At 41.0% G+C, this 16,298-nt stretch overlaps 2 protein-coding genes and 1 long non-coding RNA gene across 4 annotated transcripts in view; 2 read left to right on the plus strand and 1 right to left on the minus strand.

The window, feature by feature from the left end:
• NUDT21 (nudix hydrolase 21) overlaps positions 1 to 10,857 on the plus strand; it is a 19,512-nt gene extending 8,655 nt beyond the window's left edge. Inside the window, exons 4-7 of the mRNA XM_037516413.2 lie at positions 3,456 to 3,545; positions 5,171 to 5,246; positions 5,934 to 6,048; positions 7,420 to 10,857. Coding sequence (XP_037372310.1) covers positions 3,456 to 3,545; positions 5,171 to 5,246; positions 5,934 to 6,048; positions 7,420 to 7,441 — 303 coding nt within the window. The 3' untranslated portion in view covers positions 7,442 to 10,857. The remainder of the gene's footprint in view (positions 1 to 3,455; positions 3,546 to 5,170; positions 5,247 to 5,933; positions 6,049 to 7,419) is intronic.
• Positions 3,995 to 15,872, minus strand: LOC119249229 (uncharacterized). 2 transcript variants are annotated; one of them, XR_005126103.2, is made up of 4 exons: positions 15,810 to 15,872; positions 12,267 to 12,343; positions 10,920 to 11,192; positions 3,995 to 4,144 (listed from the first exon to the last, which is right to left on the minus strand). It is a non-coding gene; the product is annotated as an uncharacterized LOC119249229 (long non-coding RNA). The 2 variants fall into 2 exon arrangements; XR_008552470.1 differs by lacking the exon at positions 15,810 to 15,872 and adding an exon at positions 14,923 to 15,093.
• The window catches only part of AMFR (autocrine motility factor receptor), a 36,848-nt gene continuing 35,932 nt past the window's right edge, over positions 15,383 to 16,298 (plus strand). Inside the window, exon 1 of the mRNA XM_037516410.2 lies at positions 15,383 to 15,836. Coding sequence (XP_037372307.1) covers positions 15,576 to 15,836 — 261 coding nt within the window. The 5' untranslated portion in view covers positions 15,383 to 15,575. The remainder of the gene's footprint in view (positions 15,837 to 16,298) is intronic.

Here is a 16,298-nt window from a genome sequence, read left to right on the forward strand (position 1 = left end):
AGAATCTCTTCCTACTTTGTGCCTGGTACATGATTTCTCTGTAGAAATAAATTGGAAAACACTAAGCATTGAAAAATTCGAGGGTATGGGAAGAATAAATGAAAATTTACATCCTGAATAGTGAGACTTCTGGACTTTTAGACTGATAGAATGCTTACAGCTAGAGATGACAGTTCAGCATCTTTTTGCTTTGCTCTTAGTTGTGAGTAGATAACTAAGTATCACCAGACTTTTGGAGAAAGCTTCTAAACAAAGAGATGAAAAGTAGTAAGAGAAACTCCATAGAAACAGAAAATTAAGCAATCAACAAGATTATGATCAGTATTTTTTTTATAAAGATTTATTTATTTAAACAAGCACTGGGTACAGTCAGAAATGCGGGAGGGTAAGAGAATTCACCAGATCCACAGCGGGGAACAGAACAGGCAGAAGGACTGAAGCACACAGCTGAGGGGAGCAGCTGGCACGGCAGGAGAGGTCTGCATGCCATGTGGGACCCTCCCCGGTGGCTGGGGATGGAACCAGCGCTGCAGAGGCTGCGGGCAGCCTTGCAGCCCAGCGCTCAACCGCTGCACCACCAGGGGAGGCCCAATGATCAGTATTTTTAGTATGATAAAAGGAGAGAATGTCTCTGTGGAATGGTGTGCCATTAAAAAAGACTATTAAGCCAATAAAAACTCATGAATATATTTTAAAAATGTTAGTAGAATGAAAAATTATTGGAGGGCTAGAAGACAGAATTGAAGAAATCAACCACAGTGGAATAAAAATAGAGAATATAGTCAAAAAAAGAGAAAGATAAAATCAGTGGACCATTCCAGAAGGAGCAATATCAACTATAGATAAATAGAGGAAAAGGAAGAATTAGCAAAGCAATAATTCAAAAAACTTTACTTAAATAACAAATTTTAAGTTGACCTGCCTTTTGTAGAGAATATTAAGGCTTATCATCATGAAATTTTAAATTAATAAAGATAAAGAGAAGATTCTAAAGGTTTCCAAAGTTGGGGAGAGAGGATGGGGAGACATTAAACACAAAGCATCAAAATCAGAAATGGCATTGACTTTCCAGGAAACCAAAAGATCATGGAACATGCCTTCACAATTCTGCAAGAACTTGACTTCTATGGTAGAATTTTCTAGTTAAATTATAAGTCAGGTAAAATAAAGTTATTTCTAGACATAGTTCCAAAAATGTGAACTCTTTGTACCTTTTCTCAGGAAGCTGCGCAAGGTGTTCACCTAAATGAAAAAAATAAAAAAGAAGATACAAGATTTAGAATGTATAGAGTCTCACAACACAGCAGAGAGGCAGAGAGAAGCCCTGGAGCTCTACCTGTGTAGGAGAGCTGAGAGTATCTGCAGATTGGAGCAGATTGATAGAAAAATGTTTCTTAGGAAAGGTGAAGTTGATGTTTGAATGGAGAAGAAATTCAAGCCTAAAGGATGTGGGGATGGATTAGTTATAGCAAATGAAACAGCTGTTAATTCTGAAGAAATGAGTTAGTTATATAAGTAAGGAAATGTACTTATAGTTTACTACATACTCTGTTGCTTACTTTGAAGTTTAATGATAGTTTACTAAATGTTCTTATTCACCTAGTCATGTTTAATTAAAAATATTATTGACTTAATCAAATACTGATACTGGGAGGATGGTAGAAGAGCAAGTATGAATGAGGGATATAGGTTTAAGATCTAATTCTCATCCACAGTAGAGGGCATTTTTTTGTTTTTTATAGGTTCTTAAAAATGAAAAGTAATCAAGAAATGGTCATAAAGAATGTGTTAAAAATGTAACTTTACCGTGGAAAACCTGATAGACACTACCGGAGCCAGGTGATCAAGGTTAATATCCAAGAAAAATAATGTTGATAGAATGTGCCCTTGACATGATGTGATGAGAATGGCACGTTACCTCTGTGATCTTCCCACACTCCAAAATCCTAGTCTAATTGAGGGATTTCTACAAACTGGCCAGTACTCAAAACTATCAAGATCAAAAAGAAAGTCTGAGAAACTGTCACAGTTTCACAGCCTAAGGTGAAATGACAACTAAATGTAATACGGTACTAGATAAAGTAAAGCTGTTTTAGTAAAACTAAAATATTAACAGTTTATTAAAAAATAAGAAAGTTTTTTTTTTTTTTTTTTTTTTTTTTTAAATGAGAATGCTTTTTAAAGCAGGTAACTGAGGTGGTGGGGAGGAAGCAAAGAGTTGAAAGTTACAGCCAGTGGTGGGATTAGGTGAAGTGGGACAGGAAACTACTCTTACTACAAATCTTATGAACATTTTTGACCAATTATAATGTATAAAGTATAACCTTGATTAAAAGAACTTAAGAATAATGTTGTGTTATATAGACTGATAAAAATGAAAATTGTGAATTTTGAATACTTATTTCTATAACTTGCTTAGGTCTAGGGTGATTCTCAGAAGTTAGTTGATTCCAGAAAAACTGTTGTGTGCCATTGACTAAGTAAATACTTGATTATCTTTGATTTTCCATCTGAGAAAGGCATATCATCATGAAATTTTATTTATTTTTGCCAGATGTGCGGGAGGGTGAGAGGATTCACCAGAGACAGAGCGGGGAACAGAACAGGCAGACTGACGAAATACACTGTTGAGGGGAGCAGCAGGCGAGACAGGAGAGGTCTGCTCGCCATGTGGGTTGCTCCGAGGCCAGTGGGGATTGAAGCGGCACTGCAGAGGCTGCGGACAGCTTCACAGCGCTGCGCTCAACCACCTGCACCACCAGGGAGGCCCCCCAATTTTATTATTTTTTTAAAGGTTTTTTTTTATTCATGCATACAAGAACCAGGGTATAGGCCAGATGTACAGGAGGGTGAAAGGATTCACCAGAGACAGAGTGGGGAACAGAACAGGCAGACAGACTGAAATAGACTGCTGAGGGGAGCAGTGGCCAAGGCGGGAGAGGTCTACCTCGCCATGTGGGCATCTCACTGGCCGGCCGGGATCGAACCCACGCTGCAGAGGCTTCGGACAGCTTCCCAGAGAGGAGAGGAGGGGGGACATGGGTTAAATACAAAGCATCAAGATCAGAAATAAAATCAGAAATAGCATTGACTACCCAGGGAGCCAAAAGATCATGGAACATGCCATCGTAATTCTGAGAGAATTGACTTCTATCATAGAATTCTCTAGTTAAACTGTAAGTCAGGTGTGCAGCTAGGGTATTACAATAGATCTGTTCCTGTATAGTTACGTGATGTTAGATTGCCAATATTTGAACTAGTACTAATTTGTCTTGGATAAAGTGACATAGATAATAATAAACAGGAAATTACAGAGAGAAAATCTGCATGGAGGGCACAGTAGCCCTGTCTATTAGGGGTGCTGCCAAAACTTCACCAAAGAAGGGTATTGATGGGGATATATATTTGGTGGTTTATTGGCTATATGATTTTACTTATTTATTTTTTTTTTACAGATACTAGGTCGTCAAGATGGAGTCCTGCAGGACTGGGTCATTGATGACTGCATCGGTAACTGGTGGAGACCAAATTTTGAACCTCCTCAGGTAAGTGTTCACTTTGTTTTCTGGGCATTTGGGGAAATAGAAAATTGATTTAATTCCAGCCTTTTAGAAGATCCTAGCAGAAATTGGATTGAAATTTCCTCTTTTTCCTTCTTTAATTTAGATAAAAACTTTAAAAGCATTTTTTCTTTTAAGGGAAAATTCAAACATATAAGAGTAGAGAAGCTAGTGAGTGAATCCTGTTATTTCAATTCAATAGTTAGCAATTCATAGTCAAACTTCATCAACCCTTCCCCCTCACCCAACCTCTATACCCTCAACTTGGATTATTTTGAAGCAAATCCTACATATAATTTTAATTGTAAATGAAAACCATTGTATAAATGAAATCATTGTACATCTCTGAAAGATAGGACCTTTTAAAAGATATAGAACAGTACTACCACTATCATACTGAAAATTCCCCTAAGATCACTAAATAAGTAGTCACTCCTGATGGTTTAAAATCTTTATTTTTATAACTTGTTTGAATGAGGATAGGCTCTTAAGTCTCTTTCAGAGCTATACCTTGGCTGTCTCTTTTTCCTTCTCAGAAGTTGCTGTGTTTGTTCTGTTCCTCTCCTTCTGACTCGCTCGTATAGCTGAGGGATAGGAAGATAGGGTGCTATTGGGAGTTGGTGTAGTGCTCACTACCCGAGAATTGTCTCCACAATTACAGTTTCTCCAATTTCCCAAGCCATTTGATGCTGTTTGGCTGGCAGATCCCCATTTAGACTGCTTGTCTGGTATTCCTGAAACATGTGGGGTGTGTAGGGGTGGTGTTGAAGGGAGGAATGTCTCATAAAGTATCTTTCCCACAATATTTAAACTCTTCATATAGTAAACATGTCCACACCAAGTTTCTAGAAAATTTAACTTGGTAATAGTAAAAAAAATTATTTTAGGGCCTCCCCGGTGGCGCAGCGGTTGGGCGCTGGGTTGCGAAGCTACCCACGGCCTCTGCGGCGCCGGTTCGATCCCCGGCTGCTCCCCGGCCACCAGAGGAGGGTCCCACATGGCGCGCAGACCTCTCCTGCCGCCCGCTGCTCCCCTCAGCAGTGTACCTCGGTCCTTCTGCCTGCTCTGCTCCCCACTCTGGCTCTGGTGAATTCACTCACCCTCCCGCGCTTCTGACTGTACCCAGTGCTTGTATAAACCAAAACAAACAAATAATAAATAAATAAATAAGACATGCCTCTAGAAAATTAAAAAAAAAAAAAAAATATTTTACTAAAACACTAATACTGTAGTTCATTGATTTATAAATTTCTCAAGTTGTAAATCCTGTGAGTACACGCTTAATTTTCTTGTGGGTGAATGGTTTACTACTTGTTATTTTAAATTTATTAAGGCATGTGTTTATTAGTACATCATTAGATGCTAGGTCCTGGTAAAGGAAATACTGGAAAGGATTTTACTTCTTGCAGCGGTTTACACTCTATTGGAGCATAAACATGTAAAGAAAGAAAGTGTTGGATACGTTGTAAAATTTTGTTAGAGATATGAGGAGCTTGGTCTCAGAAGTGTTGATGTTTGAGCTTAATGTCTTAAATGGGAGAACTTGATAGAGGTATGGAGGTATAAGGGATGTCTTGGTAATGACAGGTTGTTCTCATTTGTTATTTTAGTATCCATACATTCCTGCACATATTACAAAACCCAAGGAACATAAGAAGTTGTTTTTGGTTCAGCTTCAAGAGAAAGGTAAGTTAGTTCATTTCTGAAGGCAGCCATCTGACAATGTTTGTGGAGTAATTTCATGGAAACGTCTATTTGTGTTTTCTCCAAGATCCTTGAATTTTTGACTTCAGTGTAAAACCAAAACCAACAAATCATGTCTATACAGAATTGCCTCGTTTTTCTCATAGATGTTCCAGTTATGCTTCTGGGGAGGGTGAGGAGAGAATGGAGGTTTAACTAGCATCTAAAATACCTATTATATTATTTTTAATAACTGTTTAGTGACTGGTACTGATTTTCACGATGTGACAAACTATTGAAAATTATAGGAGACAGGTGAATTGATTTTTTCAAATGGCATCTTAATGCCTATTGTGTATTTTAATAAGTCATTATTCTATTTCTTTTTAATAGTCTTATATCCCAAATAAATTACAAACTCAGGGCTCTTCTCTCTCCCCTTTCTCCCAGGGCCAGCACTTACAATATGCTCTTAGTTGTTAATAGCATAATAACTGATTTCATTAGAGAGTCAGTCAGTTTCAAAGTTGTGGCTGTGAACTTTGCTTAAACCAAAATGTATTGATGAAGATTCTTTTTTTTTTCCCAAAAGTTTCTCAAATGTAAAATTGGTGATTACTTTTAACTTGAAATATAGCAGTGTTTATATCAGAAATTACAGAAAATCAATTCTGTTTTGTTGTATTTTAGCCTTGTTTGCAGTCCCTAAAAATTACAAGCTGGTAGCGGCACCATTGTTTGAATTGTATGACAATGCACCAGGATATGGACCTATCATTTCTAGTCTCCCTCAGCTTTTGAGCAGGTATGGAAAATTGTACATTTTGTTGATCTTTAAATTGATTGAAGCTACTCTAAATCACTTGAGAAGGGCTAATTCATGAATTTTGGTCAGTTAAATACAATGAGAAGTGTCCACAGACCCTGAATTGCAGCATTACATTCTGGCATTTGTATTCAGTGCTGTTCCCCACATCTAATATTTTCTACTGATAAGTTTCAAGTATTTATTCAAAAAAGGGGTGGTAAAATAGTAGTCAGCAATGTACAACAAATATGAGGGGAGGTGACTGCATGGAAGTGTGGTAATTGACTCTTTTGGTGTAATAGATTCTCTTTCCCTTTTGAAACCAACTCTTATTTAGGCTCCAAATTGGGTCTTGTGGGATTAAGTCTTGAATTTTCACATGGAGTTTCTCTCTCTCTCTCTCTTCCTCCCTCCCTCCCTCCCTCCCTTCCTCCCTCCCTTCTCCCTTCCCCTATCTCTTTCTCTCTCTCTCTTTCCTCCTTTCTTTCCTTTCTTTCTCTTTCTTTTTCTCTCATTCTCTCTCTCCCTCCCTCCCTCCCTCCCTCTTCTTTCTCCCTCCCCCTCCCTCCCTCCTTTCTTTCTTTCTTGTAGAATGATGAAAAATACCTTTGTTTTAAGGTTGAATTGCTCAGAACCAACTATAATAGGGATTGAAGAATAACTTGATGGTTAAGAAAATATTTTGTAGTTAATGTTTGGATTTCAATTCCACAATGCCCTGGCACTGTGACATCACACAAATTATTATAACTGCTGGCCTATTTCTTAACCCCTAAAGGGAGGCGGTAATCCCCACTCCCTGTGAGGACTAGGTAAAATAAAGCATATAAAGTGTTTAGAACAGTGCCAGGCACTTGGTAAGTGTATATGTTTAATGAATGCTAGTTTCAGAACAAGCCTAGCAGAGGTTTTGGTCTTATATGAGCACTTCTTGAGTATGAAATTATTTTTTCTACTTTCTCCACACTAATCAAACTTCGCCTTTGGCTCCTTTTCTTTGGCCCACTGAAGGGTTACAACTTTAACTATGGAATATAAAGAAAGGGACTTTATTACTCATTCATGTAACATCACCACTCCGTTGTCAGGAACTTGCGAGTGGTCAGAGTACAGTGAAGAATAAAAGCTTTTCACCAGGGAACATAGTAGGGGATAATTAATCAAAGTTATACTCTTATACTTTTTAAAAATTAGTATTTAGCAACACTTATTGTTTAAAGTGACAGATGAGAGCAGTGTTTCTTGGTATAGAAAATGCCCAAAATGTCAAGGGAGAGTAGAAATTATAAATACATTTATCTTCTCTAAGGTAGAATCCATGTAAATAATGCTGTTTTTCATAAAGATATTGTTCTTTTTAAAATATAGGTTCAATTTTATATACAACTGAATTCCTGCACAGTGGAGAAGTAAAAGAAGCCGTCTCTGTGAGCACAGCTATACACATGGTGTAGAATAAAATGATAGAAAAAAATCTTTGGTTTTCTCTCTTTCCCCAACCCTAAATTGCCATCCACTTTCTGTTGTTTGAATAGTAAAGTTAATATGAATACTAGATAGTGGTGTAAACAAATGTGATGTTTAGTTTATTTTTGGGTTCTCATGCTTTTTTGTACATTAAAGAAAAGTGGACTTGTATTTGTTTTGTTTTTTCACATTAAACTTCTAAAATTCTTACAGGTGAGGATTGTTTCTTTTCTCCCCCTAGGCTGGTCAATGTTAAGGGACAATGGCAGTTTTAGGCCAGTGAAGATTATGGGACTCTAGCTCCAGTACTACTCTTGGGGTATACACCAAGACAGTGTTATGTGATGTGGCTTGTCTTGTTACTTTTGGAAACTAGATTGGCTTAAGTCTACAGTACAACTCCTGTGCCTTGTCTTACATTCTAGTCATGCACATTCTAATAAGTAGTATTGTAGCAGAGATCCCAGGATATTATTGACACATACTTTTTATATTGATATATCTAGACTTTAGTTGACAAGTGACAGACCTTAAACATGGGAGAAATTGTTAAAATTGGCTAGGTTGGCAAAATTATGGGAATTGGTATAAAAAGAGACTTATCTCGAGCTCACTTAGTTATCTTTTCTTCACATAATGGGAGTATTGTGAGATTATGTGTTCTAGCTACTCTTACGGCCATGGTGAAATCATCATCTGTGAGGGAAGTTTCTAAGTCTGTTCAATTTGGTACTCATAGATTACGAAGTTTTTATTTCAATTAACTTGAAGTTATATTTACTGAGTTGAAATTTAGGTTTTAGCAAGTGACACAAAGCCTTTACAAAATCTTTTGTAATAATCTGCATAAACTCAAATGTTAAGGACTGCATAAGGGATAGATTTTGTCAGCCAAAGAGGAATTATCAAATTTTAAAGAATTTTTAAAAACACTGCTAAACTTGGATCAAATTTTGTTGAATGAAAACAATATAGGGCAGAGGAGTTTGCTGGCTCTGTAACTTCTTAGTGATCAAAGTATACTGGGTATGTTTTATTACAGACTCGATGACTGCAGGCTTAATGTAAAGGATATTTTATATAAAACGCAGCTACTTAAAAGAAGAGGTTGGTATAGTTAAGTTTTTAATAGATACATAGAAATGAACTTTGGATTAGTTCTTACATTTTTATGGTGCTGATCACAAGGATATTCTGAATAGTGGGTGATGTAAAAGGTTTATCATATATTCTTTCCTATTTTAGACTTGAGAAAATCAGACCAAGAGCAACTGAGTGATTACATTCATAGGCATTCAATTTTGTTTATTTAGTTGAGGTCCTTTCACACCTTCACACGTCTGCGTAGCAAGCAGTGAGTGTAACTGTGCCTATGCTTAGGTGAACACCATTCTCCAGGACCAAAAATGACCAGTGATTTCTTTTGAAAAAACCACTAGTTCTGTGACTGGTCATCTAAGAGACCTGCCTCTTTGGTTTACAGAAGCATGTTTCTCACTATAATTATACTGGTGAGCTCATTGACTGAGTCCATCAAGATTGAAGGAGGCAAAGATGGAAATGACTTGATCCAGCCCACCTTCCATGAAAAGTTACGGTGACCACAATTCAAATGTGTTAGCTCTTGCCATTGGGGAGGGTGGAGAGAAGTGGACTTTTTCTTTGTATGATTTATAAAGTACAGTCAATAAATAGTGTGTGAGTTGAATATTTATGTGATTCAAGGCCACTCATGCCCTTTGTAACTTAAGCTTTGACCTCGAAATTCTTGATCACTACTATTCAGTGAGTGCATGAGTCAGTCAGCTCACCTAGGTGAAAAAAAAGTTTTGATTAATTGAAGTTGGCTGGGTTACCAACCTTGGAATGTAAGAGGTTGAGTTTTGAATATAAATGCATAACACAAATAACTCTTTTTGAGCCAGTTAGTTAAAGTTGTATCCTAATACTTTTTTGTTTTAAGTTTTCAGATCTAATACAGTACAAGGGTACAGGGGTTCTATTTATAAACAGGTCATTGATATGCAAATTCACACTTTAAGAACTACCAGTCTTAAATTGTGCGTTCTAGTTCTCTACATTTTAAAATACTGAAGTTTTAAAATGAGTTCTTGATTAATTGATTTATTTTTTAATGCCTTTTATGTCCCAGGTTTGTTTATAAATGAGAGCCCTCTAGTGCATGTTGCACTACAGCATATGCCATGTGATTTTCCCTGAGTGATCCAAGTAGTACATATTCTACCTAAAACTATCACATGGCACAGGAAAATATTCAGGAACCTGGGGGGAAAACTAAAAAGTTTTACTTAAATGTTTTAAATCATATTTAAAATTGACAACCCTTTGAAAAAAAAGTAAATTTTGTTTTTTCCCGAAGTGAAAAAACTGGTCTTAACAAAGATACACAATAAAGGGTAGATAATATTTACATAGCATTATGGTAATTCCGTATGGATTTGTGCTTTTTATCAGTCTTATAATTTGTATTACAGGAGTCAGTTATTTTGGATTTTTAAGGCTTCCATTAAGTATTTTATTTAGCTAAAAGAACAAAATTAACTAGTCTATTTCTTTTAATGCTTAATTAGTTTTCCAGATTCAGCAGGTCAGCAAGCAATCAGCTTAACATTCCCTTTCTTAAAGGACGAGACCCAAGTTTTTAATGGCCTTATTTTTTTTTTAAGTACTTGAGAGGAAATGCTTGGTCACTTTTCCATGTGGAGTTCCCCAAACTTAGTATTTACTGGTTCATAGTGTTTGCAACAAAATGTACAGATCTCCAAGACTGCCATAGAGAGCACAAGGTTTTGTACATTGCATTGCCAGAGAAGACTGAGGCTTGATATTCCATGATCATTCCATTTGTTTTACATATTTATTATTTGGGTTCAACTGGACTCATTCAAGCAGTTTGCTTTTGTTGTTTAAATGTATGATGAGAAACATACTGTAATTCAACTTGAGACATACAGTTCTTTAGTATTAGCTTGTATTATATTTATCAAACTTGTGTTTGTGGAAAAAAAACTGACTAAAACCTAAGATAGTCTAGATTAGGCTAGTTTAAGTGTAATTTGTATTTTAGTGTTGGATTATGAGGCTAGAGATAAATTGGGAAAATACTGATTATGCTGTTCTGTTGAGGGAAAGATTAGTGCATTTAACTTCTGGTTACTTGTGTTCACATCATAGTCAGATCATTTATAGTTTGACTTTGAGACTTTTCCTGACATTAAGTTTATAGAAAATGTATAAAAACAACTGTTTGAAGTTTTGGTTATATTTTTATATTTGTAAAGTAAAACTTTAATATGGTCACTGTTCTTTTTAAATTTTATTTTATTGTCATTTCAATAAAAAAAAAAAATAAAACAGAAGGACTCTGTGTGACTACTGACCTTAGTGTGCTGTTAGAAGTCCTGCATGGTCTTTTCAGCTTCCCTGGCCAGCTGCCGTTAGGTAAGATACAGCCTGGCATAACAGCAAGGGGCCTGGGACACTGATGTCCTCTCCTGAACCTCTCTCCATTGCGCGATAGCTGAGTTCTCAGGTTGATTCAGTTTCCTGCAATGTGAAGGCGTCGCTGCATTTGGAACCTGGAGATGGATTTAGAAATTGCCCCACAGTTGTCTTGACGGCATATCATATCCTTGGGGGCTCAGTTTCCTCATCTGCAATGAGAGTTTAGTTTTTTCTCAAATTTACCTGAAAGTTAGGACGTTCCATGTATACTGTATAATTTAATTTCAGGATCTTAATATTCAAAATAGAAGGCTGTGTAATAAAGCCATAGCCTGAGGTTTTATATCTGCACAAAAATTGAACAAAATCTGAAGTTACTGTAGCGCTTTTCTGAAAATTTTGCTACTTGTGTATTTTATAATAGGTACCAAAAAAGTTATGAAAAAAGCTAAAAATTGAAATATACCCATTTAACTTAGTTTCTCTACATACTTGATGGTTATCACTCTCTCACCTCTTCTAGATTAACCCTTTGTACTCCGAACCATTTTACGATATTTTGATTTAATTTCTTGTGCCATTTCAAGATAAAACTTTAGGGAAACATGCATGTCTCAAAAAGTTGCGTTGAAATAACCTCAATTCCCCGTAATCACTAATAAATTGCAATGTCCCCTGAGAGGGGACATCCGAGTGATATGCTAGAATTCCGATGTCCCCTGAGAGGGGACAGCGGAGTGCAAAGGGTTTTAAGTAGTGAAAAACATTGGTCTAGCTAATGCAGCCCCAGTATTCCAGGGGAGTACATTTTAAGGCTACTGAAATAGGTAAAAGGCTCAGCTCCTAGGATGTTAAACACCTTAACTACTCAGCCTTTCTCATAGGATGGTGAAAATCAAATGAGGTCAGGAATGTTGAAAGGATTTCATATATTTAAAAAATGAAAATAGGAAAAATGTTTCTAGGTGTCAAACCACACAAAAAGTGGTCTGAAATGACATTTCAGTCAAACCAAATCACAGCATCCCACAAAGCTGGTAGAAAATTCAGCCTCACAAATTGACCCAAAGTCTCACAGGGATCCAGAAGCATAAATGGCATGTTGAAGTGAAGGTGGGCATGAGGAGAGCTCTAGCTTCCGCCATGGATTCCCTGGGTACTTATTGGGCCAGTTCCCTAAAGTCTGGTGCCAGTGCCTCCCTGCCACATTTAAGGCTTAGGGCTCAGCTGACATGGGTAACTGTTCAAGGTCTACCCTTCTGGGCACACTAAACATTCTGTACCTTTCCTCTTCTGGTCCTCTCCTGGAGTAGGATGCGAAGAGCCAGCAGCACTGGTTCCGTCTTTGCTCAGAACATTCCTTAAGAGGAGAAAGTAAAAGAGCCAGGCTGTCTTGGACTGGGAGTGGAAAAAGTGTCAGTGGAGGGCCTTCCTGGTGGCACAGGGGTTAAAGAGCACTAGCAAGCTATCGCCAGCCTCTGCAGCATGACTTCCATCCCCAGCCTGACAGGGAGCAACACAGATGGCGCTACAGACCTGTCTGGCCTGCTGCTCCCCTCAGCAGTGTATTTCAGTAGATCTGCCTGTTCTTTTCCCCACTCTCTGGTGATTCTCTCTCTCTCTCTCTCTCTCTCTCTCTCTCTCTCTCTCTCTCACACACACACACACACACACACACACGAAGCTCCTCTAGCCTATACCCCAGTTATATGCATAAATAAATCTTTAAAAAAAAGTAGGTAGAATACAATTATTCTAGTAAAACATCCACACAAACCTTTAAAATCTAACAGTTCATTTCACCTATTGAATCTTCAGTAAGTTCAAGTTTCTAAAAGTTGAAAATTTGGTTTTTATATAGTCAGAACCAAAACCTGATTGCTTCAATGGAATGTTACTCAGCAATCAAAAAAGATAAACACATGCAGTTTGCAGCAACATGGATGGAGCTAGAAGGGATCATGCTCAGCGAAATAAGTCAGAAAGAAAAAAAAACTACCGGATGGTCTCACTCATAGCAGGAATTTAGAAAACCTAAATAAGGGACCAGGAAAAAGACTAATACAAAGTAAAAATCAAAATCAACAAGCAACTATAAACCAGAGACACTGGTGGGGGAGAGGGAAGGGAAGAGGAAAGACTAGGGTCAAAATGAGGGGGGGTACAATTGTATGGGGAATATAACCAAAATGATAATGCATACATTGTGCAAAAATGAAAAATGATGTAAGAATTATATAAAATAAAATTTTAATTAAAAAATGATTGCTTCAAGTATTTAAAAAAACTGGTTGTCTATAAAGTTTTATGTTAGTGGTTATATGTTAGAAAATAGTGGTTATCTCACAATAATTCAAAGAAGAGTATGACATTAGAAATTTGAAGTTCTAGATGCTGTAATTATAAGAAGGACATCTATTTGCAGCTACCCTTAAGGAGACAGGACAAAGTTGAATATGGGTCATCCTACAATGTGGTTTAAAAATTATGACACTAGCATAAGTGACCTGGAAAATTACTATCCTTATATTTTTCAAAATAAAATTTTACTAATAAAGTTGTAAGTTCAGCATTTTAATCAGATGGCTGTGGGTAAAGAACCAAGGGGAACTAAAGTTTAATTCACACAGAGATCATATAAAAAACTGTAAGTAAACACTTTCCCCTCTGCTCCCCAAAGTTAAATCTTTGGTGTTGCCTCACATGCCCTTTATTTTTTTATTTTATTTATTTATTTAAAACAGGGACTTGCCTGTTTTGTTTTTTTTTTTTTTTGAAGATTTATTCATTTATTTATACAAGCACTGGGTATAGTCAGAAGTGCAGGAGGGTGAGAGAGCATTCACCAGAGCCAAAGCGGGGAGCAGAACAGACAGACCTACGAAATACACTGCTGAGGGGAGCAGCGGGCATGGCAGGAGAGGTCTATGCGCCATGTGGGACCCTCGCGGGTGGCTGGGGATGGAACAGGGGCTGCAGAGGCTGCCGGCAGCTTCGCAGCCCAGCGCTCAACCGCTGTGCCACCGGGAAGGCCCTAACATGCCCTTTAAATTAGGTATTCCTAAAAATTACAAAGTGTATGATAAAATAACAATGAGAGATCCTGTTTTGTTTTCTAATTAGTAGCCTTAGGATTAGAATATGGCATGAAATACCTTCAAGGAAATTTAGCCCTTTTGAAAGTTTTTAAGATTCAACTACTTACTGAGCACCTACTCTTGGCTAGGCCCTATGACAGGCTTGGGGATACAAAGTCTTTAGTAGTGCTGCTTTGTTTTGCAGCCACTTGTTGAGATACTACAATACTTAACACATAAAGTGCCACTATTAGTCTATTCACAAGTTGTCAAACCACCACAATTTTAGAAATTTTCATCAGTTTGAAAACCTGCATTAAGTTGTCACCCTGCCCCCTCTGCCAACCCTAGAAAACCATCTATTTTCTTGATATATGTATTTCTCTCTTCAGAACATTTTATATAAATAATTACAATATGTGGCCTGTTGTGTCTGGCCACTTTAAACTCAGCATGTTTTCAAGATTCACGTATCAGTACTTAATTTTTACGGGTCAGTATTACAGTCCTGGTTGATCCTTTCATCACTTGATAGGCATTAGGGTTGTTTCTGCCTCTGGCTATTATGAATAATGCTATCAACGTTAGGAACAAGTTTTGGGTGGAGGTATGTTTTCATTCCTCTTCGCTATGTACCTAGGGGTGGATTTGTTAGGTCAGACGGTCACTCTTACTGTAAACCAATGTTACCTCCCCACCCCCAAACCCCGTCACTCTTGTATTTAGCTTTTTGAGGACTACACGTGCCCAAACAAACGGCACCATTTTCCATTCCGGCCTGGGGCATGGCGGGTCCCGTTTTTATTTTCTGCTAAATTCGAATCATTTTAGACTTGCTGGGCCTAGAAGACAAGACACTTACGACGACGTTATTGGCTAGAGATTTAAGAATGTTGGTCATTCCCGTTCTTCCGGGGTCAGGCCTCCATTATTCCCCAAGCACCATCTCCACTTTCCGCCCCCCAGGGCTCACCCACAGGGTGCTCGGGGGCCACCCGCTCACGGGGGCTGACGGGGCCCAAGGGACCCGCGGCTGGGGCCCGGGTCCCCGCGGCCAGGGCCGAGCGCCCGTCAGCGCCGACGGGCCCGAGTGACGCTCCGGCTCGTCCCAGGCAGGGGCCCGAGCGCCCGCGGGCCCCCCGAGCCGGCGCGTCGCGGCGGACGATGCAGGGTGTCGGGCCCCGAGGCCCGCGGCCGGGACCCGCGCCCGCCGGGCGACAGCGCGACGGCGGGGGGCGGGGGACGGAGGCCGCGCCCCCGCGCCCGTCCCGCCCGCGCCCCGCTGGGGGCGGCGGCCCGCCCCGCGCCCGCCGAGGCTCTTCCGCGCCGGCAGGGGCAGCAGCGGGAGCGGCGCGGGGCGGAGCGGCGCGAGCGGCCAGGAGCGGCCCGGCCCGGCCCGGAGCGGCGGCGGCGGTTGCAGCGACGCCAGAGCCCGTGGGCGCCGTTCGCGAGGCCGCCGCAGGGGCGCGGCCGCTGCGCGGGGAGGCCTGGGGCCGGGAGGGCCCCGCCGCCGCCATGCCGCTGCTCTTCCTCGAGCGCTTCCCGTGGCCCAGCCTCCGCACCTACACGGGCCTCAGCGGCCTGGCCCTGCTCGGCACCATCGTCAGCGCCTACCGCGCCCTCAGCCAGCCTGAGGCCGGGCCCGGGCCCGCCGAGCCGGAGCCGCCGGCCCACCCGGTACAGACCGAGCCGGCCGCGCCCGGGGGGCCGAGCGCCGGGGGGCCGCGGGCCCGCGACGTGGCCCAGTACCTGCTCTCGGACAGCCTGTTCGTGTGGGTGAGCGAGGCGGCCGCGGCGGAGCGAGCCGGGGGGCGGGGGCCTCCTTGTCACCCATTATCCGTGGGGGGCGTGGCTGGGTGCCCAGGGGCCCCCTCCCCGGGACCCCCGGGGCGAGGCCGGGGTCCGCCGCCCGCGAGCGCGCGGCCGAGGAGGGGTGGGGTGTGGGGTGTGGGGGTGGCCGGCGGGTGACCGCGGGGCGGGTGGGGTGAGAGAAGCGGCGGCGGAGAGAGGCCGCGCTGGAGGCCCGAGGAAGGGGCGTGGGGGGCGGGGAGGGCTCGCGGGCACGCGGCCCCCGCGGTAGGGGCGGGCGGAGAAGCGGGGAGCGGGGTTCAGGTGCCGGGGGAAGGGGAGGGTCCAAGTCGGAGACGGGCTGAGGAGCCGGGGCTTCTGGGGGACTCCCCGCCGGGAAACAGGCCTCGAGGAGCAGGTTCCCCGGGGAGGCCGTGGGTCGCCGGCCCC

Source organism: Talpa occidentalis, unplaced genomic scaffold (genome assembly GCF_014898055.3).
Source record: "Talpa occidentalis isolate TD23 unplaced genomic scaffold, MPIMG_talOcc4v2.1 talOcc4.17, whole genome shotgun sequence".
Lineage (NCBI taxonomy): Eukaryota > Metazoa > Chordata > Mammalia > Eulipotyphla > Talpidae > Talpa > Talpa occidentalis.